At 41.4% G+C, this 22,991-nt stretch overlaps 1 protein-coding gene across 2 annotated transcripts; it reads right to left on the bottom strand.

Moving 5' to 3' along the window:
* Positions 1-860: 860 nt before the first annotated feature.
* PABPC1 (poly(A) binding protein cytoplasmic 1) lies at positions 861-18,308 on the bottom strand. Of its 2 annotated transcripts, none has more exons than XM_068932911.1 (15): positions 17,357-18,308; positions 11,890-12,083; positions 11,674-11,789; positions 9,739-9,869; positions 8,301-8,395; positions 6,588-6,725; positions 6,397-6,492; positions 5,656-5,928; positions 5,380-5,470; positions 5,079-5,189; positions 4,045-4,199; positions 3,510-3,594; positions 3,129-3,259; positions 2,700-2,795; positions 861-1,304 (listed from the first exon to the last, which is right to left on the bottom strand). In XM_068932911.1, exons 1-14 carry the CDS (start codon positions 17,547-17,549, stop codon positions 2,703-2,705), a joined length of 1,902 nt encoding a protein of 633 aa, XP_068789012.1. In that variant the 5' UTR covers positions 17,550-18,308; the 3' UTR covers positions 861-1,304; positions 2,700-2,702. The 2 variants fall into 2 exon arrangements, with proteins under 2 accessions (XP_068789012.1, XP_068789011.1); XM_068932910.1 differs by having other exon boundaries at positions 9,730-9,869; positions 17,357-18,286.
* Between the last annotated feature and the right edge of the window lie 4,683 nt (positions 18,309-22,991).

Raw genomic sequence — 22,991 nt, 5'->3', positions numbered from 1 at the left:
TAGTTAAACCAATAGGTCTCTTTATCAGTCGAAAAATAGCTAACATTAGCCGTTCACTCACGTTAGAGAGCACAACATCAGAAGTACCTAATTCAAAGGATTAAGCACTCCTGCCAACAAAAGTATTTTTTACTATCTAAAAAGCAAGAGCTCAATATGCTTTAGCTTGACTGCTTCATATACATTCGATTTTTAATGCTTTACACCACCTGAAGCCTTACTGTTTTTGCTGTAGGAAGCCGTGTGTTCACAAATTAACGATCACTGTGAACCTTACTGTTAATTTTGTAACTTGGCAACAAGAAGGCGACAGAGAATTTTCAGGTGTCTCCTTGCTCGTTCACCTGTATCCATACTACTCTTGTCTCTACCCCAACTACAGTGAAGTTTTTTGTATGTTTAGGCTTAATTGGCCTTCCCAAGAAACAGCAAGTGACTGTTCCTTCTATGACAACCCTCTGAGAACAAGCAAGTTCTCCTTATGCTGGCAGTCAGATGGGGTCTTGTGTGCTGGTAAGTTACACAGTTCCAACACAGGCCTTTTATAACAGAGTATTTCTTACTGATCATCCCAAGGTATATTATATTATAATATAATATATTATAAATATATTTATAATTAGATGGAGACAGGCAATCAGGTATGTTATTAAGGATTTAAAACCCACATGTGGATGTAGCTTGTCTTTTCATTTGTTTTAATGTCTAAGTTTATACTGTCAGCAACAGGTGGCCCAGTGTAGGCTCATCTTCTCTAGAAACTGCAAAAACATACTATAAGGCGGGATTTTAATTTGGTATTATGGAACAACCACCTTACTTGAAGGACACTGTACAAAAGAAAAACCATCACAAGTCAGTCAGTGTTTAAGGAATTTTTATTAAAGCAAGAATTTTATAATCCAAATTACGTTTCTTTGCTCAGCTATCAATTCTCACTGTCAACTAAAACAGTGGTGATATTCTGAGCTTTTCCACAGTAAAGAATTACAAAATTAAAGAAAGGAATGCTTTAAATTTTTGTACTGTGCTGAAAATTCTTTTCCCCCGGGTTTATAAAACATTAATTTGTATTTTTTATTTTACTATTTTTTTTTAATTTTAAATCAATAAGTAATCTAGGACTAACATTTGTTTTGCTAGTCCCGGCATTGCTCTGTACATAAGCTTCAAAGTTTCCTTTCCTTTTTTTATTTATTTTTTATTTTGCAATGTTTTTCTCAATATTTAATAGTTTTTCCATGTTTAGATTTTTTTTTTTTTCTTCGGTGAAGCGAAGTTCTAGATTGTAGTCCCGGATCTTTCTGTAAACAAAAATAATGTTATTAGTTTTTGAAATTAAAGCAGTTCTGTTTTCTAGTATGCTTATTTTAACTGTAAGCTCCATAACATTTCGGGCTTTCACAGTACCAATCACACCATGCAAAAATTTTACAAGCAGCCTATTACAGGTGTATCTCACTTTTTACAGATATAGAAGGAAGGTATCTTAAGTTTACTTTGAAAGACAACTGAGTCTAGAACTATATACAATACTCAGCACAGTGTGGCCTTGGACAAGGGTGAAGCACAATAATTTGTTACTGTAACTAATTTGATTGCAGGTCACCTCTACTCTAAGGGCAGACTACCAAGTCTCATACTGAGAGAACCATCCAACTACTACACTAACACTTAATGTAAATATTTTCATATTCCAAGTATGGAAGCATTATGGGACACAAGAAGTTACGTTATCAAAGTCTGAGCAGTTTAGTTTAAGACAAACAACTATTCAGTACTTGTTTATCTCCAGTATGAAAACGTCACCGGTGGGGGGAAAAAAGGAGGAGGAGGGGGAAAAAAGTGAAGAAAATATGACGTAAATTGTGCCTCCAAAAGGTGGGTTGCAGAAGTGAAAAGGCAAAGGAAAATTGTAAGTGATCAAACATGAAAAGTAGGGCTAGTCAATTAATAGCCATTAATAAGAAAAGTTTATATGCAGGCAAAGCCTAACTGGACCGAATGGGGAACAGACTCCCGTATTATGCCAAACTCTGCAACACTTTCTCCCCTTTTGAAACTGAAGATACCACCCTTTCGCTTCTTCCTGAGGTGTAAAATCAAGATATAAACCCTCAGAAGATAATCAATTACTGTATAATTTTAGATTTTGGAAAGTAATTAAACAAATTGTAGTGTAAATAAGCTATTTCATATTTGCAGAACAATAAGATTGGAGTAAAGATCATTCTAAGGTTAGTTCTCTTCCAAAATTTGCTAATGTTCCTCTTGAACAACAGCCTGAGTGATTGCGTTTGACAGAACTGCTCATCTTTGCAAGTATGCCCAGAACTTGAAAAGCTAACCCCAAATTCTAGAAATATTCTTGCCAGTATTTTCAAAGTTTAATTTAAATGTATGGTGCCTTTTATTCAACAAAATTTGAATCTTAAATTCCTCTGAGGATCTCAATTATTAACAGCCTCCAGCAGATACAGTCTTAGCGTCTATTTTTCCTGAAGACTTGCATTTATGAGCTATAGAACTGAACAACAGTACTGAGCACAAAACTTGTCTCAACTGTGGCAATAAATGCTGCTTTTTGTGGCTGCAAATGATAGAGCGCAATCAAGTGTGTTGCTTATAGGCCACAGACTAAGGACTACTGCTCTAATCAACCTATAAAACTGTATTCCACACAAAACCAGAAAACTTACTTATTAAACACTTGGGACCCCAGTGGGATTATTAACTGCCTTTTGAGCAGCCTCTTTAGCTTGGTGGGCTTGTAGTACGGCTACAGCTTCATCAACCTGGTAAGTGTAAAAAACAAACCAAAATAAACAAAGCAAACAAAAAACCCAAAGGTAAACTTAATTATTTCTGCATACTTAAGTTAACGAAGCAGTTTAAATTGCACATACAAACAATACTTGCACCATTAAAAAGAAAAGCATAACAGTTATAGCCCCAGTTTATGCTAGCGTAAGTCACTGCCACCCACTGCAAGAGGATATTCTAACTTCTCCTTGCCCTGGGCCGCTTTGTTGCATTGCATTGCTACTCCACTCTGCCAGCATAAACACTTGTTAAGCCAGTGAGATTTAACCGCTTATGAAACTAGCATAACGCAAAAATCCGCCCACCTTCGAACGAAGAGACTCAGGAGACTCGAGCATGTGAAGGAGTTCAGAGTTGTCAATCTCCAACAACATACCAGTGATCTTACCCGCCAGAGTAGGGTGCATGTTTTGAATAAGAGGAAATAGACGTTCACCTAGGGGGAGAGAAAAAAAAAATAGTTAACCCACAATGATAAATCTCATCTGGCAAACGCAGCCGGGATTTAAGGAGAAAAGGCAGCAAATACCTCCTTAGTCTAAGGCTTATTCTAAGGCATTTAATCTACATTTTAAGATTCATACAAGAGTGCTTTGAATGTCCCTTACAAGTCTTTTTTTTAAAACACAGGCCCCAAAACATTTAGCCTCTGCTACAAGGCATAAAGCAAGATACCACATACATACCTAACATCTGCTTTTGTTCTTGTGGGGGGGCAGAAGCCAACATGGAAGCAGTCAAGGGTTCCTGACCTTGCACATGGACAGCAGGCTGCAAATTAATTTAACACCATTTCAAAATTAAGTTCTTGTCCGTAATTAGATACTGCTTCAAATACCCAGCATTCCACAACTCAGCATAAACAATGCATACACCATCAGAAATACAGAAGAAATTCCAGCTAGGTGAATTTAATAAGACAGCGCTGGTAAATGCTGAGTGATACTGGAAATTAGTATCAACCACTCCATTGTGGAATGAACACAAGGAGAATTCAGACTGAGGTATCAAGCAACTGGAAAATAGGAAGTGAACATAGGATCATATCCTGTCCCAGGTGAACCTGAAACATATTTTAAGGCCCAAGTCCAACTCTGGTGCAGCCTGAATTCTAGAAAAATAAATACAATTCTTAACTGTAAGCCCAATTCCCTCCCCAGCTTCTCCTCCCCCCCCCCCGAAAAAAATACAGCAAAAGCATGCCCAAAATCAAATACATACCTGCTGCATAGCAACCTGTGGCTGTGTATTAAGATGCTGCTGAGGATTACGAACACCTGCAGCATATTTGTACTGTGGTACTGTGCGTACAGCAGGAGTAGCTGCAGTAGCTGCTGCCGCAGGACGTGGACCCATTGTTTGTGTTGATGTATTAGCTGAAAAAAAGATAACATTATTCTGTATGTGAATAATTCAATTTTTATTTAGCGTACACTGTACAGAAGTTAAAGCAGCCAAAACTGAATAACTAATTTAGGTATTGCATTATAAAGTCATCTTACAGTAGTACTGTCAGCTGTCGCACCACTGATCAGATCAAAGCTAGAGGTTTACCAGGAGTTACTTTCCAGCCACTTCACTAATGAATTGCTTTTCTTACATGGAATACAAAAAAGACCTAGAAGAAAATACTCACTTTTGGCTGAGCAGTAACTTAATTTCATTCTAACCTCAAAGGACGCTTGATTCCTAAGCCTGCTATAGCAGTAAGTCATCCTAAAAAAAGATATTTTCAGGAAGCAGCTAGCTAAAAATACTATTGCCTAATATGTTCTGGGAGAGTTAAGACTCCACTACAATGAATTCTGGTTCAGTGATGTGCAGACACTGTCCATATGATACTTTGCTCACTGTTTTCTATGACAAAATATTAAGAGCTAAAATTGTAATACCAAATCAATAGTTTTACACACAACCTATTATTGCAATTGCCATAATGATGTTTAGAAATGGCAGAAGCCACCATACAATATAATTAAAATGCATGCTAAGAAAAAGAAATGGCTCATGCTAGAGATAGACCACAGCAGGAGTCTGGATCTTCAGTCTTCATTGGGACAACATTTTAAGCAACTACTACAAGTTGGTGCTAGCTTACTATCTAGGAAGAGCCAATAAAGGAGGGAAGCAGTAACATATATGATATTACACTTCTAAAGGTTTTTAAGAGATCATTCAGAACTAGCCATTCCCCCCCCCCCCCCCCCGCAGGTTTTATACCTACAAGGTTTGTAGAAATGAAACCTGAAACTCACCAACACGTTGTGTTGACATGACTCGTGGAACTTGTGAAGAAGCTGGTCTCATGGTACTAAATGGTGGTCTGGGTGCTGCTGGGCGGATAGCACCAGGCATGTTTTGGAACGCTTTTTACAAAAAAAAAAAAAGTGTATGAAGTTACATCATGAGACACTGAATGTTGAAAAGAGTTCAGAATACTGTATAACGTGACACAGGATACTGATGCTGTAATTCAGTGAAAATGCATTAAGAAGTTTGAAGGCGAATGCTATAGTTTACAGTGAGCACTAGAAAAAGGTAAGGAAAGTGACTTACGATGAGGTCTGGCACCCTGAGCAGTCCAGCGAGGACTTGGTCTGAGCTGAGCAAGTTGACTAGTGGGATAGTATGCAGCACGGTTTTGAGTCTGTCAAATGTAAAAATGGTATGTAACTGTTACCAGCAAAGGGCATGTCAAACAGTCAATCACCTTTCTGCTATGAAATCAGAATGCTGACATTATGGATATTTGTTAATATTTATATTTATTGTTAAATCTAAACAAATTTTATACACAGTACAAAGCATTCAGTTATTTACTTCTGTACATACCTGTGGGATAGCTGCCATGAAGTAACCTGAAGGAGGTGCTGGTTGGTAGGGGTTGATTACAGGATTAGGAACTGCTCTTACACTTGCCATTCTCTGCATATACTGGTTGGTAAGATGAGCCTGGCGCTCCTCTTTACGCTGGGCTAGTGCTACATATAATGGTTTAGTAGCCACAATTCTACCATTCATCTCTGTGACAGCTTTGGTGGCTTCTTCTGGTGAAGAAAAGCATACAAACCCAAATCCTTTGCTGCGGCCACCTTCCATCATGACCTGTCAGTACAAAATTCAGTTTTAAAACAATAGAACATTATATCTATCCCTGTTTAACTTGCATGAGCTTCTTTCTTCAGCTTACTACAAGCAAGATCACAAGTTTGTTTTACCGAATCAATTTATAAAAATTTAAAGTTAATTGTTTAGTGAATACAGATGAAAATCTCAGTGAAGGAACAGTGAGCACATCATTGCATTGAAAAGATGCGATTTTCTTATATTGATGTCAGTACTCTCCATTCATTAAGACAGGGTGATTATGTGATGTGTTGAACTTCAAAAACATACAAAAATCAAGAAAGTAAATGGCCATGCATATATAACAACAGTAGCAGTGGTAAGTGACTGGGTCACATCTCTGCATTTTACCATTGTTAGTCAAAGAAATACATCACTCTTCCTTGGGGAAGGTTCACTGCTCATCTTCAGAGAAAGGACAAGTGCAACCCATAATTTTTACTTTACCTTTGCACTAGTGATTGTGCCAAATGGAGAGAATTCTTTTCGAAGACGTTCATCATCAATCCCATCATCGAGATTTTTCACGTAAAGGTTTACACCCTAAAAAAGGAGTCTAGTTATTTTGAAAGCAAATGTCCCACATGAATCTAAAAACGTCATAAAAAAAAAGTTGCCCTCTCAAATTAAAACCGAACCTGGTATCTGGTGATCCTGTCCTGTTTCATTTGTTCAAACTTGCGCTTGAGCTCCGTCTGTCTTTCCACCTTTTTCTGAGCCCGGCCAACATAGATTTGTTTCCCATTGAGCTCTTTTCCATTCATCTCATCTACAGCCTTCATTAAGAAACAAAAGGTTAACAGCGTTTTGTTTCTCAGTGTTTTTTCAGAAACAAAAAAAATTCACTTCAAATATAAAAAGTTACATAGGATTCTAAAAAGAACACCCGCCTACCACACCATCTAAAATACTAATTGCTGAAACAAAGACCCCACAACTTTCCTGCTTAACATAAAACGGCAACGCCTTCTGAACGTGCTTCTGTCCAGGCTAAACAGAAGTCACAAGGGGTACAAAAAACTTCTCTCGTAGGAAGTTTGGGGGGCAGCAGGGAAACTAGTCACACAATCAGGAACCATCTGTGCAGCCCTACTTATCTTGCTAAAGGCAGAGAAAAGCAAGCAAATTAAGTTGAAAAGCTCTAATTCACACACCTGACTTTTGTTTTTAAAAGATAGATCTGAAGTTGGAGTATCTAACAGATTTTCTTTACTGTGCGTTAAGTTACAGCTTGCATACGTGGACTTTTTTTTAAAAACATCTTTCATTAAGAAAGCACTTAGAGTTAAAAAAAAAAGATCTTTTGCTTTTACACTGTTTTGAATTACAACTGCTCAGATGTGAAAACTTTAGCACAGATTTATTAGTTTTAAAACAGAGATCACCAGTTTATTCTATGCCTTCACAGTAAGTCATTAGAAAATAGACATTTTATGAAATATTGAAACCTCTCATATTGTTTAAGAGCAGTCAGGAACACAGTGTTTAAGAGAAGCAATTCATCAAGGAATAGATGCAAGACTGAATATTTTAGATATAAGACAGTATTTGTTCCAATCTGTTGCCTGTATACTTGCACTACTGAAAAATAAGGGAAATGCCTTTTGAAAAGAAAACAAAATTTGTTGTGCTGATTCGTTCTTCTGCACTGAGTTTTTTCCCTGACACTACATTCCTGCTGTCACAGTAAACTGATACATAAAAGAAACTGACCGTCAAAGAATTAATTTGTTTAGCTTACTGGCATGTTACAGACATACATACAAATTAAAAGGACCCTTTCTCTAAAGTTACTCTTCAGAGTAAAAGCAGCATCACAGGGCTCTGATTATTTTCTTACCGCTCTGCCAAATGTACTCCTTAAAACTAATAGCTGTCCTGCTGACTTTGCAGTGTTGAAATCAGGAAACACAGTTCTTCCTGCCTTGCACTTGCACAAATGCTTTGTGCAACCAAATTGCGTTCAATTATTCACCTGGGTTTTGTAGAGATGTAATAATTTACCATGCTTGTATATCGCTCAGCATGAGGAAGTCCAGATCTCTGTGAGACCTTCAGGCACAACCACAACAGGTTCTTAAATTATTCACGATTCCTCATTTCTACACTAATTCAAGCTGTCTCAGAGTACCCTAACTTAATAGGCTTCTTGAACCAAATGACATTTGCTCATTTATAAGAAAACTTTTTAAATGACAAAGTATGCTAAGTCATTTAAGCAGATTTGTTTTCCCAATATCCTTGATCAATTAAAAATTCTTAATGAATTCTCAAGATTCCAAAGGACTCAAAAGAAACTTATTATTCAGGTCACAGTTACAAACATCCTAAAACGAAGTCCGAAAGCTTACTTTCTGGGCATCTTCATGTCTTTCAAAACTAACGAAGCCAAAGCCTTTGGATTTTCCACTCTCATCGGTCATAACTTTCACACTTAAGGCAGGACCTGAAAAGAGAATGTAAATACTTATGCTGCTTATGCAGAGTGTATTGCCTTTATACTCCAGTACCAGTAATAGAACCTAGTAAACACCACCCATTAATACAAAATTGCTGATTTTCCCACTGTGGTGCTGAACATCAACTATTTGGGCTGAAATGTGCCATGCTAAATTTCTTTCCTTTTGTATTTTCAATGAAAATGGTGCAGGAATTTCACTCTAATGTACTTTTTTTTCCCCATTAAAAAAAAAAAAAAACTGACTTTTAAAAAGTATTAGCGCGTCTATCCTTTGAAACAGGATAACTGAAACCGGACAGGAGACCTCTAGGTCATGACTGTGCTTTACCACCATCTATCCCCGTGAAAGTCCACCCCAGCTTAGCAGTTCTGAACTTTTGAAAAACTGCAATTCACAAACTCAACTGAGACAAATACTAGCAGTTAAAATTCACCACAGTTCAATCCACTGATACTTCACCAGTGCTTCTGAACAAGGAATTTCTTGTGAATGCTACTTAGGGCATAGGCATTAGACCTGCTATAGAATACATCATATACAAGGCTATCTTTGCTCTAAATGATACCCAGCAGAAAACAGCAAAAGCGTGGAGGGAAAAAATACAAGAAATAAAAGCCATGAGGCAACAGATCTGACCTGTAAGCCCTTATGAGAATCTGTATCTGGACTAAGGAAGTTTGATATTTCTTATTTCAACAGTAACATATTATATGCGTTATTGCATCATGAACACACACCTACCATAATTCTGCCCCCATGCATAACTGAGGATCAGGACAGAATTAGTAGCTTGCCAATGACAAAGTTCCTTATAATTTCATAAGGAGTCAACAATGAAAATTCAACTGAATGATAAAAAACTGAGATGCTCCAAATAAAGATAAGGCTATAAAACAGTGAAAAAGCAACAGGAAACTTATTTGTCAAATCTCTTGCAATGGATTAATAATACCTATATTAAATCAATCTGTATTAAAAACAAAAAACATTTCTTAAAAAAAAATCTGCAACTTCAAACATGTGCAAAATCTATTAAAAAGATTATTTAAACAGATGCCTTATTATCAGATTATCAGCAGCAATTCTGATGGGTGGATCATAGGTACTATTCTGGCTATTTAAAATTCATCAGTGAATACTACCACACTTTGAAATCTTTGAATGTGAAATTGGAACCACGTACTAACATTTAAGTAAACGTTCTCTGTATCACCTTCACACAGTTGCCGGATCCCTCATAACATGAAGCACTGTACAGACACGAGAAGTAATCTGAACTTTACTGATGTTTATATAAGCTTAAACTTTAAGACATTACCAAACTTGCCAAAGAGTTCCTTAAGTCTTTCATCATCCATGTCTTCTCCAAAATTCTTGATGTAAACATTGGTGAATTCTTTTGCTCTGGCTCCAAGCTCTGCCTCACGTTCCTTGCGGGATTTAAACCTTCCAACAAATCTAGTTACAGGAGAACAGTGTAGATTAAAGCAAGTCTGTCAAGATTTAAAGTTTTATTTTAATCCTTTGACATCATTCTTGATCTCATTGATCATCATAGGCATGAAATTCTTCAGATAAAATAGCAAAGATAAAGCTCCATCAGAAAAACAATTTCACTATCCGTTTTTATATCAGTGTGCTTATTGCAATTACTAGCATAAATATGCTTTCAAGCCGTTGGCAAGATGGTTCGTTCTTGAAAGCGTAACACAGCCTCTTTGACATCAGGAGCTATACAATGGATAAGAGTCCTAAGTAGAGCAGCTAAATTGAAAATTCCAGATACCCAGCATAGCCCCTCTGCCGTACCAAAAACTTGGCAGCCTTAAAACTGTTACCATTCTCCAATGGTAAGCATGAGATATTTAACTTATCTCCCTCTGCCCTCCCTCATCCCAACACAGTTTAACTTGCTCTTTAGTCAAATACCATCGCAAATTGGCTAGAAACACTGAAGGTCAGTTCATACTGTCAGAGAAGGAATAGCAGCTGAACACAACACACTGCAATCCAAGGACCCGTTCCAGAACAGAAGCTGCATGGCTAACACTATGATTTCTGACTGCAGTAGACTTTTCCCCACTAATTTTATTGGGCTGTCTAACTTTATAGCTCCAATTCTAGCAGATCTAACAAAGAAGTATGCAGTAAACTCAACATTTTCTTAAATTTTAGTGATGCAACCCAATTTATAGTAGCCAAGGACAGTAAGAATGACAGTGTAATACGTGCAGCAGATTTTGATAGTGAGCAAAGTACTTTAATACACTTCAAAATGTCTGGTTTGAATAGGACCTCAAGCAAAGTTAACTCTTAAGTGTTTTTCCAGAAATTTACATAAACGTTGTGCTTCCACATTATGATTACATGCTGACCTTTTTACAACTTTAAAAAGACTGTACAAAGATACAGTCAAGTGAGAACATTCACAGTCATGCCAGTCAAGCATAGATCAAGCAGGAAAACTTAAGTTTCAAAAGATATGTTCTCCTTGGATATGGCTTGATCCATCCATCTGAGCATATAAAATTAATGCGTGATGGTAGTGCTGATACTGATTTCTGTTTTCCCTTTTCCAAGCCCTTGCAAGGATTAATAGAATTGTTCTTTCGCAACTGCATAGGATACCATAATGATCCCTCAGGCACAGTTGAGAAGCCTTTTCCTTTCTGGAGCTACACCATTAAGAGTTACACCATTAAAATAAAACTTCTCACAATTTATGTTTTTTTTACAGTCCCACTCCCTAAATACGTGCTTAAGATACTGATTCAAGAACATTTAGTGTAATCCGACCCCTATTCAAGATTCAGTAACTTTACAGCTTTAAGTTTCACCCCAAAAATGGGTCACTACCGTACCTCTCGAGGTAACTCTTAGGAAGGAAATATTGCTCAGAACACCTGATGTATCGTATTTTATCTCAGATCAGTAAGATCAGAAAACCAGGGAAGACCCCAAGATCCCATTTCTCCTGAGCTGAAGTCCCCAAACTTTCACTGCAACATTGACTTGCAGGACATCACTAATACACCATTCCCCCCCCACTCCTCACAGGCCATTAGCATTGTTTGAATTTCTTCTGACTTTAGAATAGATAAAAATACAGCTTTATGGTATTCCTAGTACTAAAATTCTAAATCCTCTTTAAAATTAGAAATGTTCAGAACAATTTGTCTTTTCTGGATAAGCTTTAAGTATGTGTTTGTTTGTAAAATGAATTTCAGTCTCTTGATCCCCAACTATGTATTTATGTACTTACACTTTGCGGTCATTAAGCAGCATACCATTCATTTTTTCAATAGCTCTTTCTGCAGCTTCTTGTGTCTCAAAATGTACAAATCCATAACCCTTGGATCCATTTTCATCACATACCACCTATTCAAGAAAAACTGTGTTGTAACAGCTATGAAATGGCTCCAGTCTAATTAGATTTTTCATATTAAAACATTAAATGCACTAATAATTTTCCACTAACCTTACAAGACAGAATATTTCCAAAAGCAGAAAATGTGTCATACAAAGCTTTGTTATCAATTGATTTGTCCAAGTTTTTGATGAAGATGTTTCCTACGCCACTTTTGCGTAGAGATGGATCGCGTTGAGACCACATGATGCGCACTGGTTTGCCTTTAATGACATCAAAATTCATGGTATCCAAAGCTCGTTCAGCTGGAAAAAATTCATGAAATTAATGAAAACGCTAAAGTTATTTCAATGAGCGCACAAATAGTATCTGAAGCACAACAATTCTTCATAAAATTTTTAGCTATTTTAAGTCCAGTATCACCAACAAAATACAAAACCAAACTTCCAATATAAAAGCTCTTCTGTATGCAAAAGTAAAAATAAACAAAAATTCTTCAACAAAATCCACACTTTAACAAAAAGGAAGGTGTACAAATCAGCTGGATAAGCAGTAGGCATCCCAGTAACCTTAAAGAGGGAAGTCTACTCACGGTGAAAAGCTGTTATGACGAAAGGAGAAGCAATGTATCAACTGATGGCAACTATGACCTATTCCACACCAGGAAAGGTTTTAACATTTGTAGAAAGCAGTTGACCCCTTCCTCCCCTCCCCCCACCACACTGCAGATGCATATTACATCAATAAAAAGGCTTTTACAGATATATGCCTATGCCTATACTACGCCTTTTGCAAGCATGAACACACCATCTCCTAAACCACAGATACCCATAAATTGACCAAATTGCTTTGCTAGGTGCAGCACAAGCCTGGTTCACGCAGCTGTCCTTACAATTCTTCAGTGGAAGGAAAAAAAAAAAATATATATATATAACGGACTTCCAGGTGAGTAAAAGTTCAAAGAAAGTAAAAAAGTAAAACCAGTAGTTGCTTAACTTTGAAAAACTGAAACATATATTAAAAGCACACCATGAAATACATATAAGATCAAGAAAGAGCAAGCACTAAAACAGTAAAATGAAGTAATATAATTCAGGTTTTGTTACTCCAATGGAGTAGTTTTTCCAGCAGAACTCCATGATCAACTTTTCAAAGCCTGAATTTAAGACCTCAGTATATTTAGATATGCAAGTGCCAAGGCATCTTTAGTTTTCATGATATGTCCCTTCAAGCAACAAGATATGCCTGTGATGTTTTAAGTCAACAAGCCATTTAAGCAAAAAATAGCAATGGTTCGAAATTATGATAGATATCTTATGAGCTCCTATAATAGCTCCTTTTCATTTTTTATATTTCGTATAACTGGAAGAATATTGAAAAACATCCCCAAAAGATATGAAGTCTCACCCATTGGTACTGAACCATTTCATTGCAATCTGCATACAGCATGTAATGTGATGTTAACAAGACTGAATTCGGTTAAAAAAATTAAGAACTAAACATTCTAAAATGTAATTCACAGCAGAACATTGTTCTCATCCAACAGCCATATCTTTCCCATGGAATAGCTTTTTGTAATCCATGAGCCTTAAACACTGGAATATATTTCAACAATGCATTTTCCTGCTGCAAACATCTAGAAAGGTAACAAGATTTTTTTTAACGGATAGAGCAGAGTTGATACTGAAAGCAAATGACTATTTTCTGTCTGGTCGCAACAAAGAATATTTACAATCATTTAAATGGTGCAGCAGCAACATATTAAGGGCAAAACAAAATTCAGTTTAGTATTAGTTTAAAACCAGTACTCATGTCAGTTAATTGCCCTTCTTAGGAGGAAGGCTGAAAACCAGCCACAATTGTCAAATCCCACTCTAAAAGCTTATTGTATGTTTTTGTTCTTTAAGTTCTGCTTTTGTTTTCAGCTATGTTGTCGGATATCATGGCCAAAGAAAACTTTTTATCAGAATCCGTCCAGCTGGTACATCACACTATCTCCTTTCTTGCCATGTTTTCAGATTACAAGTGAATGTGAAGATACTATACTTTGAAAGATATTTGTAGAAGTTAATCACATACACATCTATCAGTCATTTTCCTACTTTAAAAAAAAAAAAGAAACCTACGAGTGAAAAAGGTATTCTATTGATACTATTACCCTATTTACATGACAGAAGGGAGCAAACAACTGATACAAAGCTGGAGCCTGGGTTACTGATGATAAGAAATGGAAAGTATGGGAAGACCTTAAATTATCAAAAAGCTGATGGCCAAACAAAATGAACTGTGGATATCTGACTTGCTACTGTAGGAACATCTAAAATTTTGGTATTACCCTGGAAGTCATTAGAATTATTACTGCCGACACCAGCAAAAGTGCCAGTAATAAACAGTTCATTATTTCCAGAAGTAGTACAGGGCTTGCTGCTACTACAAAAGAGGCTTTTCTAATTCATGCTAATTGCTTCGAGAATAATCCCAACACTCCTGAAAAATGTGTGTTCTGGGACACGTTTCTCAAATGTCTGATTCAAAGTGGGACCATACTAGCCTTTACAAACATTGCCACTCTGAATTAGCAGTAAGCATGTATCTTAGGCTGATGCAATTTCTCCATAAAGACAAGGAGAGCACGGGAAGTCTCAACTGCTTTCCTCATCTGTTCTGTGGAGTAGAAGAAACAAAAGATTTCTGCTTAACCAACACCACATTGTCACTCCATAACGTATTTTAAAACGTTACTAGAATATTTTTCATCTGAAACTTGGTACCTATTCACTATTCATAACTAGTAAAATCGGCTTAGTTTCATTATAGTTCAACTTTTCCTCATAAAAGGCTGTGTATTAGCTTGCAGGAGACAATTCCATTCAGTGGTTAACTTGTTACCAAATGGACACACCTACCCATGCTATACTTTTGCTGATTCTGCTCAAGCTTTTATTGAATGAGTCACCAGTTCCCATTTCAGTCGTGAACAAGCTAGACAGTCAACTTTAGCAACATCAAAATGAATAAACACTTAATGCTAGATTTCTACTAAACATGCATAGGAATAGCTGTGAAATAATAAATCGTTGGTAACAGAAGTACTCTAAAATTCTGAAGAAAAAATTGCAGCTTTAGATTACTCGTAGGTATTTCTAGTTTAGTGATTAAACAAGATTGATTTGATTTTACTCTGGACAATGACTCAAATCTAGAAAAGTCACAACTATAGAGTGCGTGCATACCTCACAAGTGTGTCATCAGGTTTAATTAGATTTTGGTAGGGCTTTGAGATCCCTACCTCACAGACAGCTGGTAATGTCAAACACACCTTCAAAGACCTTTTCAAAACCCTAGCTAGTTCTTACTAGCTGTTTAATAAACACAGCCTGAGATGTAGCTAAGAATTAGGATAAGCCAAGAAAAAGCAGGTGGCTTGGAATTAAAGGAAAACTAATGTTACTGTAGGAATAACCATTTATCCTCAGCTCTGATTTCAAGCTTTCATAAAATGGATATTATGATCTCAAAAAAAAAAAAAAAAGCAAATGCTTTTAAGGTATTTTCCAATAATATCAAATTCTAAAAAATTGCAAAAATTTAATTACAAAGTGTCATTTAAGTTATTTTGTTGCTACTTTAAACAAGTGCTTCTAAATAGGTGCCAGATGCAAGTTTGACAGGGATGAGAAACACTTTTAGCTGAAAAACTGGAGTAAGTGTAAAATAAAATATAGGATCTTCTATTCCCAGTCTGAAAATGCTTATACAAACGCTATTGCTCCAAATCTGTAGCAGGCATATTCCCAACCTCTGAATGCGAGCGCTTACAAGGTGAAAAAGCTACAACTGTTCTAAGATTTTGGCAAATTGCAAAACTGAGGCACAAAAGGTAGGATTAAACACATAGCTTAACCAACCACAAAAATAAGGCCAACCCTTATAGACTTCTTTCTTTACTAAAGGGAGAGAAGCACCTGAATCACCTTCAACTTCTGCCTTGACGTTACCACACCACAGTACGGAACTGTTCTGTGCTAACCCCTTTCTTGAGAGCACCGTAAGCTTTCAATCAATTGAAAGTAGACAAAAGTATGTTAAAACAAGCTTTTAAATCCTCTCATACTAAACAATGGCTGCATAAATTAAAAGCTCTCTGAAGTGAGAAAACTGATAACAGGTGAAATTACCTTCCTACTAAAAAGATGAAATAGAAACTTTTACTACATACATACAGGTATCATCAGTACACCATAAGTCTTATCTGATAATACCCATATACTAAGGCTAATTTTGAAAGCCAGTCAACCCAACTGCGTGAAAAGTTTATAATTCAAATCTCTCACTTTCATACTCCTAAAAATGAAACCATTAGAGTAGAAAGCTGTTTACTTAACTATACTTAAAATCAAATATGTTCTTGCTGAACAAATTATTTTTGTTTTTATCAAAGACTCCAACAAAACTTGAAACTGTTCACGTTTGGTCCTTTTATAAGAATGCCCTCCAAATGAACGAGTTGACTCGCCAAAGTTTATCACAAAGAGATGATCAGAACTACATAGGAAGTTTCCTTGCTGATATAACTTTAGAGTAGCAGCAACCTTACATGCAAAGCAAGTTTTATAAAAGTTTTATTAAAAAAAATGCAAACATAACGTCAGAGATTCTACCTCAAAGTCAAATGGATCAGTTTACTACATAAAAAGTAAGGAGAAGAGGCCGAAGTAATTTCATCCCCTCCTCACATTTGACAAATCTGCCCTAGCATTTGGACGTATTCTGCTCTGGCCTGTGCTTTGACTGGACCGTCTATGAAACTACCAAACGATCCCGGCACGTCCCACTTCCTTCTCATGCCTCTTAATCATGCATACACACCCGGCTTCCGCGTAATTATTAAAAGGTGCTAATGACCGTGATGTTTTCTTCAAACTATCCTTTATTTCAGATTCCGGATTTAGCCACACGTGGACGTACCAGCCTGTGGAAAAGCCGCCTGCGCACACACCCTCCTCGGTGCCGGCGACCCCGGGAGCCTCCCGGGGGGCTGCCGAGCGGCAGTGGCCGCCGCAGCCGCCCGGCTGGAGCGGCCCGCCAGGCCCCACGCTTGCAGCGAGCCGCCAGGCCCGTCCTCGCCCGTCGCTGGGGCTCCGCGTGAGCTTTCGGTTCCCGGCCGCGGAGTGAGGAAGCGCCTCCCCGCCCCCCCGCCACGAGGCGCAAGACAGCCCCAGGCCGCATGTCACCCCGCGGCGGCTCCGCCGCAAACTTCCCCGAGCACGGTACCAAGTTTGCCCGTGTCCCGGCAACGCCGCGCCGGCCCCGGGGGGCGCGGGGCGGCCCGCCCCACCCCGAGCCAGGGCGGCGAGGCGCCCGGGCGCCGGGGAAAATGGACGCGCGGCCGCAGCACGGCGCCGGGCCGGGGTGGTTGCGCGGAGCCCTCGGGGGGGTGGGGGAGGGACACGGCTCCTCCGCAGGCAGCGGCCCAAGGCCTCCCCTCCCGCCCGCCCGCGTCGCCCCCCCGGCCCGGCGCGGCGCGGCCCAGCCCGCCCGCGGCCCTGCCCCGGGCCCAGGCCGGCGGGCCACTCACCGTCGGCGGGCTGCTGGAAGTTGACATAAGCGTAGCCGAGCGACCGGCGGGTGATCATGTCCCTGCAGACGCGGATGGAGAGGATGGGCCCGGCGGGGCTGAACTTCTCGTAGAGCATGGCCTCCGTGACGTCGGGGTGCAGGTCCCCCACGTAGAGGGAGGCCATGGGGTAGCTGGGGGCGCTGGGGTTCATCCTGCCGCCGTCTCCCGGCGCGGGAGGGCAAGGGGGGGGCGCTGACGAGGCGAGGAGGCCGCGGCGGCCCCGGGTTCCGTGAGGGAAGGGGTCGGCGGGAGGCGGTGGCGGCGCCCAAGGGGGGGAGGGGGCACTTCGGAGGCGGATTCGAAACTTAACGGCTCCGGGAGGCGGATGCGCGGCGGCGGCGGCGGGTGGGGGGGGTCTGGCTCACTCAGTGCCGGGGCCTGGCGGAGGTCTCGGCTGTTGCTGGCCTCGGCGGGGGTCAGGCTCGCTCAGTGTCTCCTCTCGGCTGCGCCGGGTCCGGGGGCTTCGCTTCACCGGGTTATTTTATATCAAACCGGCCGGTTGCAGAAGGTTGACGGGAAGGGAAGAAGGGAGGATTTTTTTTTGTAGGTTTTTTTAGGATTTTTGGATTTTTTTTGGCTTTTTTAGTATTTTTAGTAATAAATGGTGCGGCGGGGCCGGGCCGGCGTGTCCGGGTGTCCGGAGCACACGCACTGCGCACACAGCACCGACGGCGGCCGGGGGACAAGGGGGAGGCCGCCGCCCCGGCCGCGCACTATATATACCCGCCCCGCCCCCACCCGCCCCCACCGCACTGCACGCCACGCACCGACAGCGCGCAGCGCGCAGGCGCCGCCACAGGGGAAGGCGGAGAGACGCGCGGCGCCGGCGCCCGGCCGGGGGGACGTAGGGAATGGCGCATGCGCCGCAGCCGCCGGGGAAACAGCCGCACGCTAGAACGCATGCGCCTTCAGACGTCACCGGCGACGGCGGGGGGCTCCGCGCAAAGGCGCATGCGCCTACGTGAGAGCACATGTACAAGGCGGGGGTGGGGCAGCAGGGAGCCAGCCAGGTCAAAGGGCGCGTGCGCGTGGAACGGATAACGGCTGGGGAGGGGGGCGGTGCGCGTGCGCAGCGCCCCGCGCGCGTCTCGAGCAGGCCGTGCGGGGAGCGGGCGCGCGCCGCCCTGAAGGTGGAAGCGGGCGGGAGCCGGGAGGGCGGGGGCCGGGAAGGTCGCGTGCCGGCCGGAAAGGGATGGGCCCGGGCGTCGGGGGGCGCATGCGCTAGGGGCGGGGGGGGGCCCTCAGGCTGCTTCCGCCGCGGGTGAGCGGAGTGGGGGAAGGGAGCTGCGTGGGGCCTGGCTTTCCCCGCCCTCCGCCGGCTGAGGCGTCGCGCGCGGGGGGCGGAGCGGGCGCCTCGCCGCGCCCCCGGGAGCGGGAGCTGCCGCCCAGCCGGGCCGGGCCGCGCTGGCGCCGTCGCGGGCTGCGGTGTAACGGCGAGCGGCGGCCGCCCTCGGCCGGGCACGGCGCGGCGCGGCGCGGCGCGGCGGCTCGGTGGGCGGGAGCGGCTCTGCTCCTTCCCGGAGCCGCGGGTAGCTGGGAGGGCTGTGGGGGCCTGCCGGGGCTCTTGCCCGGCCCCTGCGCCGGAGGAACCCGCCGCTCTTCGAAGTAATCCCCCGAAACGAAGGGGCTCAGCCCTTCCGACGGCTTTCTGGCAGCGGCCGTAGCCGGCCGTAGCCGTATCTTAGAAGTCAGAGCTTTTACCTTCAGATGTAGAATCCCCTGCTTCATACTAAAGAACTCTTTTTTTTTTTTTTTGGCTGATTTTGATTTTTTTGGGGGGGGGGTAACCTCAGATAACAGATTTGACATGCTTACCTCAATATTCATAATCTTTACATACCTTTCATTAGCTTCCACAGCCTGGAGCAGTGGCAGTTGTGTGAACCAGAAATATCTCTTTTTCGATTTTTTTTTCTCAAGAAACAACAAAACACTAGAGAACATTTTGAAGCTGCATCTCTATTAGAAGGGTTGTTAAGACCGTTAAAGCTGCTCTAATGCAAACAGCATCTAGAGTCTGTTCTGGTTGTTCTGTAATGTAAATGTACTTGGTTGCTGCATTTTGTGTTGAAATGTTTAAATTTTGATTGTAGATTGGGTAGTATCAGGGAATATTTAAGCTTAGCCTTTTTTTCTTATATTAATGTATATCTAAGGCATCTGCCGTTATGCTGCTCTATTTGGTGGGGAGGGGTGATACAAAGCAATAATGTGTTAGAAGCTTGTCAAATGAGTGTCAGGGCTTGTGGCGTATAAAGAAATAATTTTTGAGAGAAGAAGCCATACTGTAGACTTCAGAAAAATTGTGACAGTTGTACTGTTTTATTCTTAGCTAGCTTCTCCAGTCCTAAAAAAACATTTTGGAAAAAATAAAGTATTTTTTTAATCTCTAAGAATTCTATACTATTCTATATCATTAACTAATTAAATATGGTTTCAGATTTTCACAACAAATTGAGAAAGTATGCTTCTTTCTTTCTTTCTAAATAAATTAGCACAAATAGATTTGCAGAAGTCTTGGAGATCTCTTTACGTTTAATACAGTTTTTCTTCTATTTGTTTTTACATTGTTTCAATGAAAGAGGAAGTATGGTCCACAATTTGATATCTTGTTTTATTTCTCTTTCACCAACATTTGTCATCTTCAGTCTCAAACAGAGATGTGGCAGTGAGTTCTTTTGTAATTTTGCTGTCACATGTAAAGGATGCCATTTGCATTCAGCAGCTGCTACAATTTTACTTCCTCTTGCTGGAGGTCAGCAAACCCACAGAAGAACTGGCATCTCCCCATCGGCTTCACAGCAAAGTATGACATCTTAATTCACAGAATCACAGAATCGTTTAGGTTGGAAGGGACCTCTGGAGATCATCTAGTCCAACCTCCCTGCTCAAGCAGGGTCCTCTAGAGCATATTGCCCAGGATCACATCCAGACGGGTTCTGAATATCTCCAGGGAAGGAGACTCCACTACCTCTCTGGGCAACCTGTTCCAATGCTCTGTCACCCTCACAGGGAAGAAGTTTTTTCTCAGGTTTAGGTGAAACTTCCTGTGGTTCAGTTTGTGCCCGTTGCCTCTTGTCCTGTCACTGGGCACCACGGAGAAGAGGCTGGCCTCATCCTCTTGACACTCCCCCTTCAGATACTTGTACACGTTGATGAGATCGCCTCTCAGTCTTCTCTTCTCCAGGCTGAACAGGCCCAGCTTCCTCAGCCTTTCTTCATAGGAGAGGTGCTCCAGCCCTCTAATCATCTTGGTAGCCCTCCGCTGGACTCTCCTGCAGGAGTGCCATGTCTCTCTTGTACTTGGGGAGCCCAGAATTAGACACAGTACTCCAGGTGAGGCCTTCCCAGGGCTGAGGAGAGGGGCAGGATCACCTCCCTCCACCTGCTGGCAGCCCTCTGCCTAATGCACCCCAGGAGACCATTGGCCTTCTTGGCCACAAGGCCACACTGCTGGCTCATGGTTAACTTGTTGTCCACCAGCACTCCCAGGTCCTTTTCCGCAGAGCTGCTTTCCAGCAGGTCAACCCCCAGCCTGTACTGGTTGGTGCATGGGATTATTCCTGCCTAGGTGCAGGACCCTGCACTTGCCTTTGTTGAACTTCCTGAGGTTCCTCTCCAGCCTGTCCAGGTCCCTCTGAATGGCAGCACAGTCTTCTGGTGTGTTAGCCTCTCCCCCCAGTTTAGTATCATCAGCAAACTTGCTGAGGGTGCACTCTGTCCCTTCCTCCAGGTCACTGATGAATACGTTGAACAAGACTGGACCCAGGAGTGACCCCTGGGGGACACCACCAGCTACAGGCCTCCAACTTGACTCTGCGCCATTCACCACAACCCTCTGAGCTCGGCCATCCAGCCAGTTCTCAACCACCTCACTGTCCAGTCAACCTCCCTCCACCCCAATATATTAAACTAAGAGGCTGACTTTGCTTTGAAGCAGCTGACAAATGAGCATGTCCTCTTCTGCTGTCCCAGCTATAGCAATGGTTACTTTTGTCAGAAGAGTAACACGCAGAGCTGGAGTCAACAGCGTCTTCCACTCTTAGCAAGGTTTGCTATATTTGTTAAACTTTGAACTGTGATTTTACTATGAAAAAAATCAAAACCTCGTAAATACTAGTTTATAATATACTCCCTAGGATATACTGTCCTGTTTCTGCTCACCCTTCCTTAAAGGGTTCTGTTCTTCAGCACATATCCTTTCCCGACGCTGTCCTGTTTTCATACTGCTGTTTCTTTCCCATTTTGCTGTGGTTGACATGCATGTCAACATGCATGTTCTTACATGTTCCTCCTCACCTAGGCATATTCCTGCCCCTTCATGTTGGTCAGGTCACTCCCTTTCTGTCGTCAGCCCTTTGGCCACTAGCAAGAGGATGCCCAGAGCACAACAGGGCATTTCACTTTGGCCTAACCTTCAAAAAAAAAAAATTGCACAAGTCTTGTTCAGCAGAGATGGGCTATGCAGCGATCCTGCTCTTAGCCTCTAAGCAATACATGACTTCAAAGTTTTGCAACATTGAGTGTTTTTAGGGCAGTAAAAAATATTTTTGACCTTAGGTGAATATACTGCAAATCTCAAGCTGCTGTTGAAAAGCACTGCAGCTTTCTAATTAAACACTTCCAGTATTTCTTCTTTAAGTAAAGTAATACTTTCCTTTGGTCTTGTCCTCATAGATTACTCTCCTCTTGCTTTGACTTGAAGCAGGAATGTGACTGTTAGTAAAAGTTTTGCTGCTCCCCTCTCTCCCCCAATTCTATCACAAAATGTTAATCTGGAAATTCACATTTTGTTTAATTTATGAAAGGGAAAAGCTGCACAGTAGGAGGTAGGTATAGTTAATTGATGGTGCTAAGATGTGGCTTAAGTGTTTTAGGGCAACAAGAAAGGATGGTTTTGTGGTTGAGGCACAAGATTTGAATTAAGCTCTAGATTGTGTTGCTGGCAAATTCTGTTAGTGAGTCACTTAAGATTAAATCCCATAAAGAACTTAGATGTTTATGTGCTTAGTTCTGCTAATTGTCTATCTGGAACGGGAGTTCAGAGCCTTGAGTGAGGTTCAGGGTGAGAAAGGAAAGCTGGTAGAAGAGCTCATGTTGAGTGTTACCCGATCTGTTGATTTTGGGTCTTTCTGGCATCTATTAGCTCTACTGCCTTCAAATTCTATGTGATGGCTGATGAAAGTTGCTGTAGTACACTCATGTCATCACTTGGGCTTATTGCACAAACTCAGGTTTAAACCTACACGACTGGGCCTAGAAATTGGCCTTCTTAACAGGAACTTTTTTTTTTTTTTACACCACAGACTTGAGATTTAGTTGGAAGACATAATTCAGTGTTTGCTTTGTCAGTTTGAATAATCTAAGCCAAAGTAAGCTAGGAATTGAATGAATGGTGATAATTCCTTAATTACAGACCTTTGAAATATTTCACAGTCCAGATAATAAGGCTTACCTGATGGTTACATTGCCTCCTTCCAGCTAAATATTAATAGACCTACTAAATGGGAAAATAACTCAAGTTTATGCAATATTTTTCAGTAACAGCAATTGATTAGTTATTTTAAACTACACAGATATGTTCAAAAAACTC

This window comes from Struthio camelus, chromosome 2 (genome assembly GCF_040807025.1).
Source record: "Struthio camelus isolate bStrCam1 chromosome 2, bStrCam1.hap1, whole genome shotgun sequence".
In the NCBI taxonomy this organism is placed as follows: Eukaryota; Metazoa; Chordata; class Aves; order Struthioniformes; family Struthionidae; genus Struthio; species Struthio camelus.
This window is presented reverse-complemented; position numbering and strand designations above follow the sequence as displayed.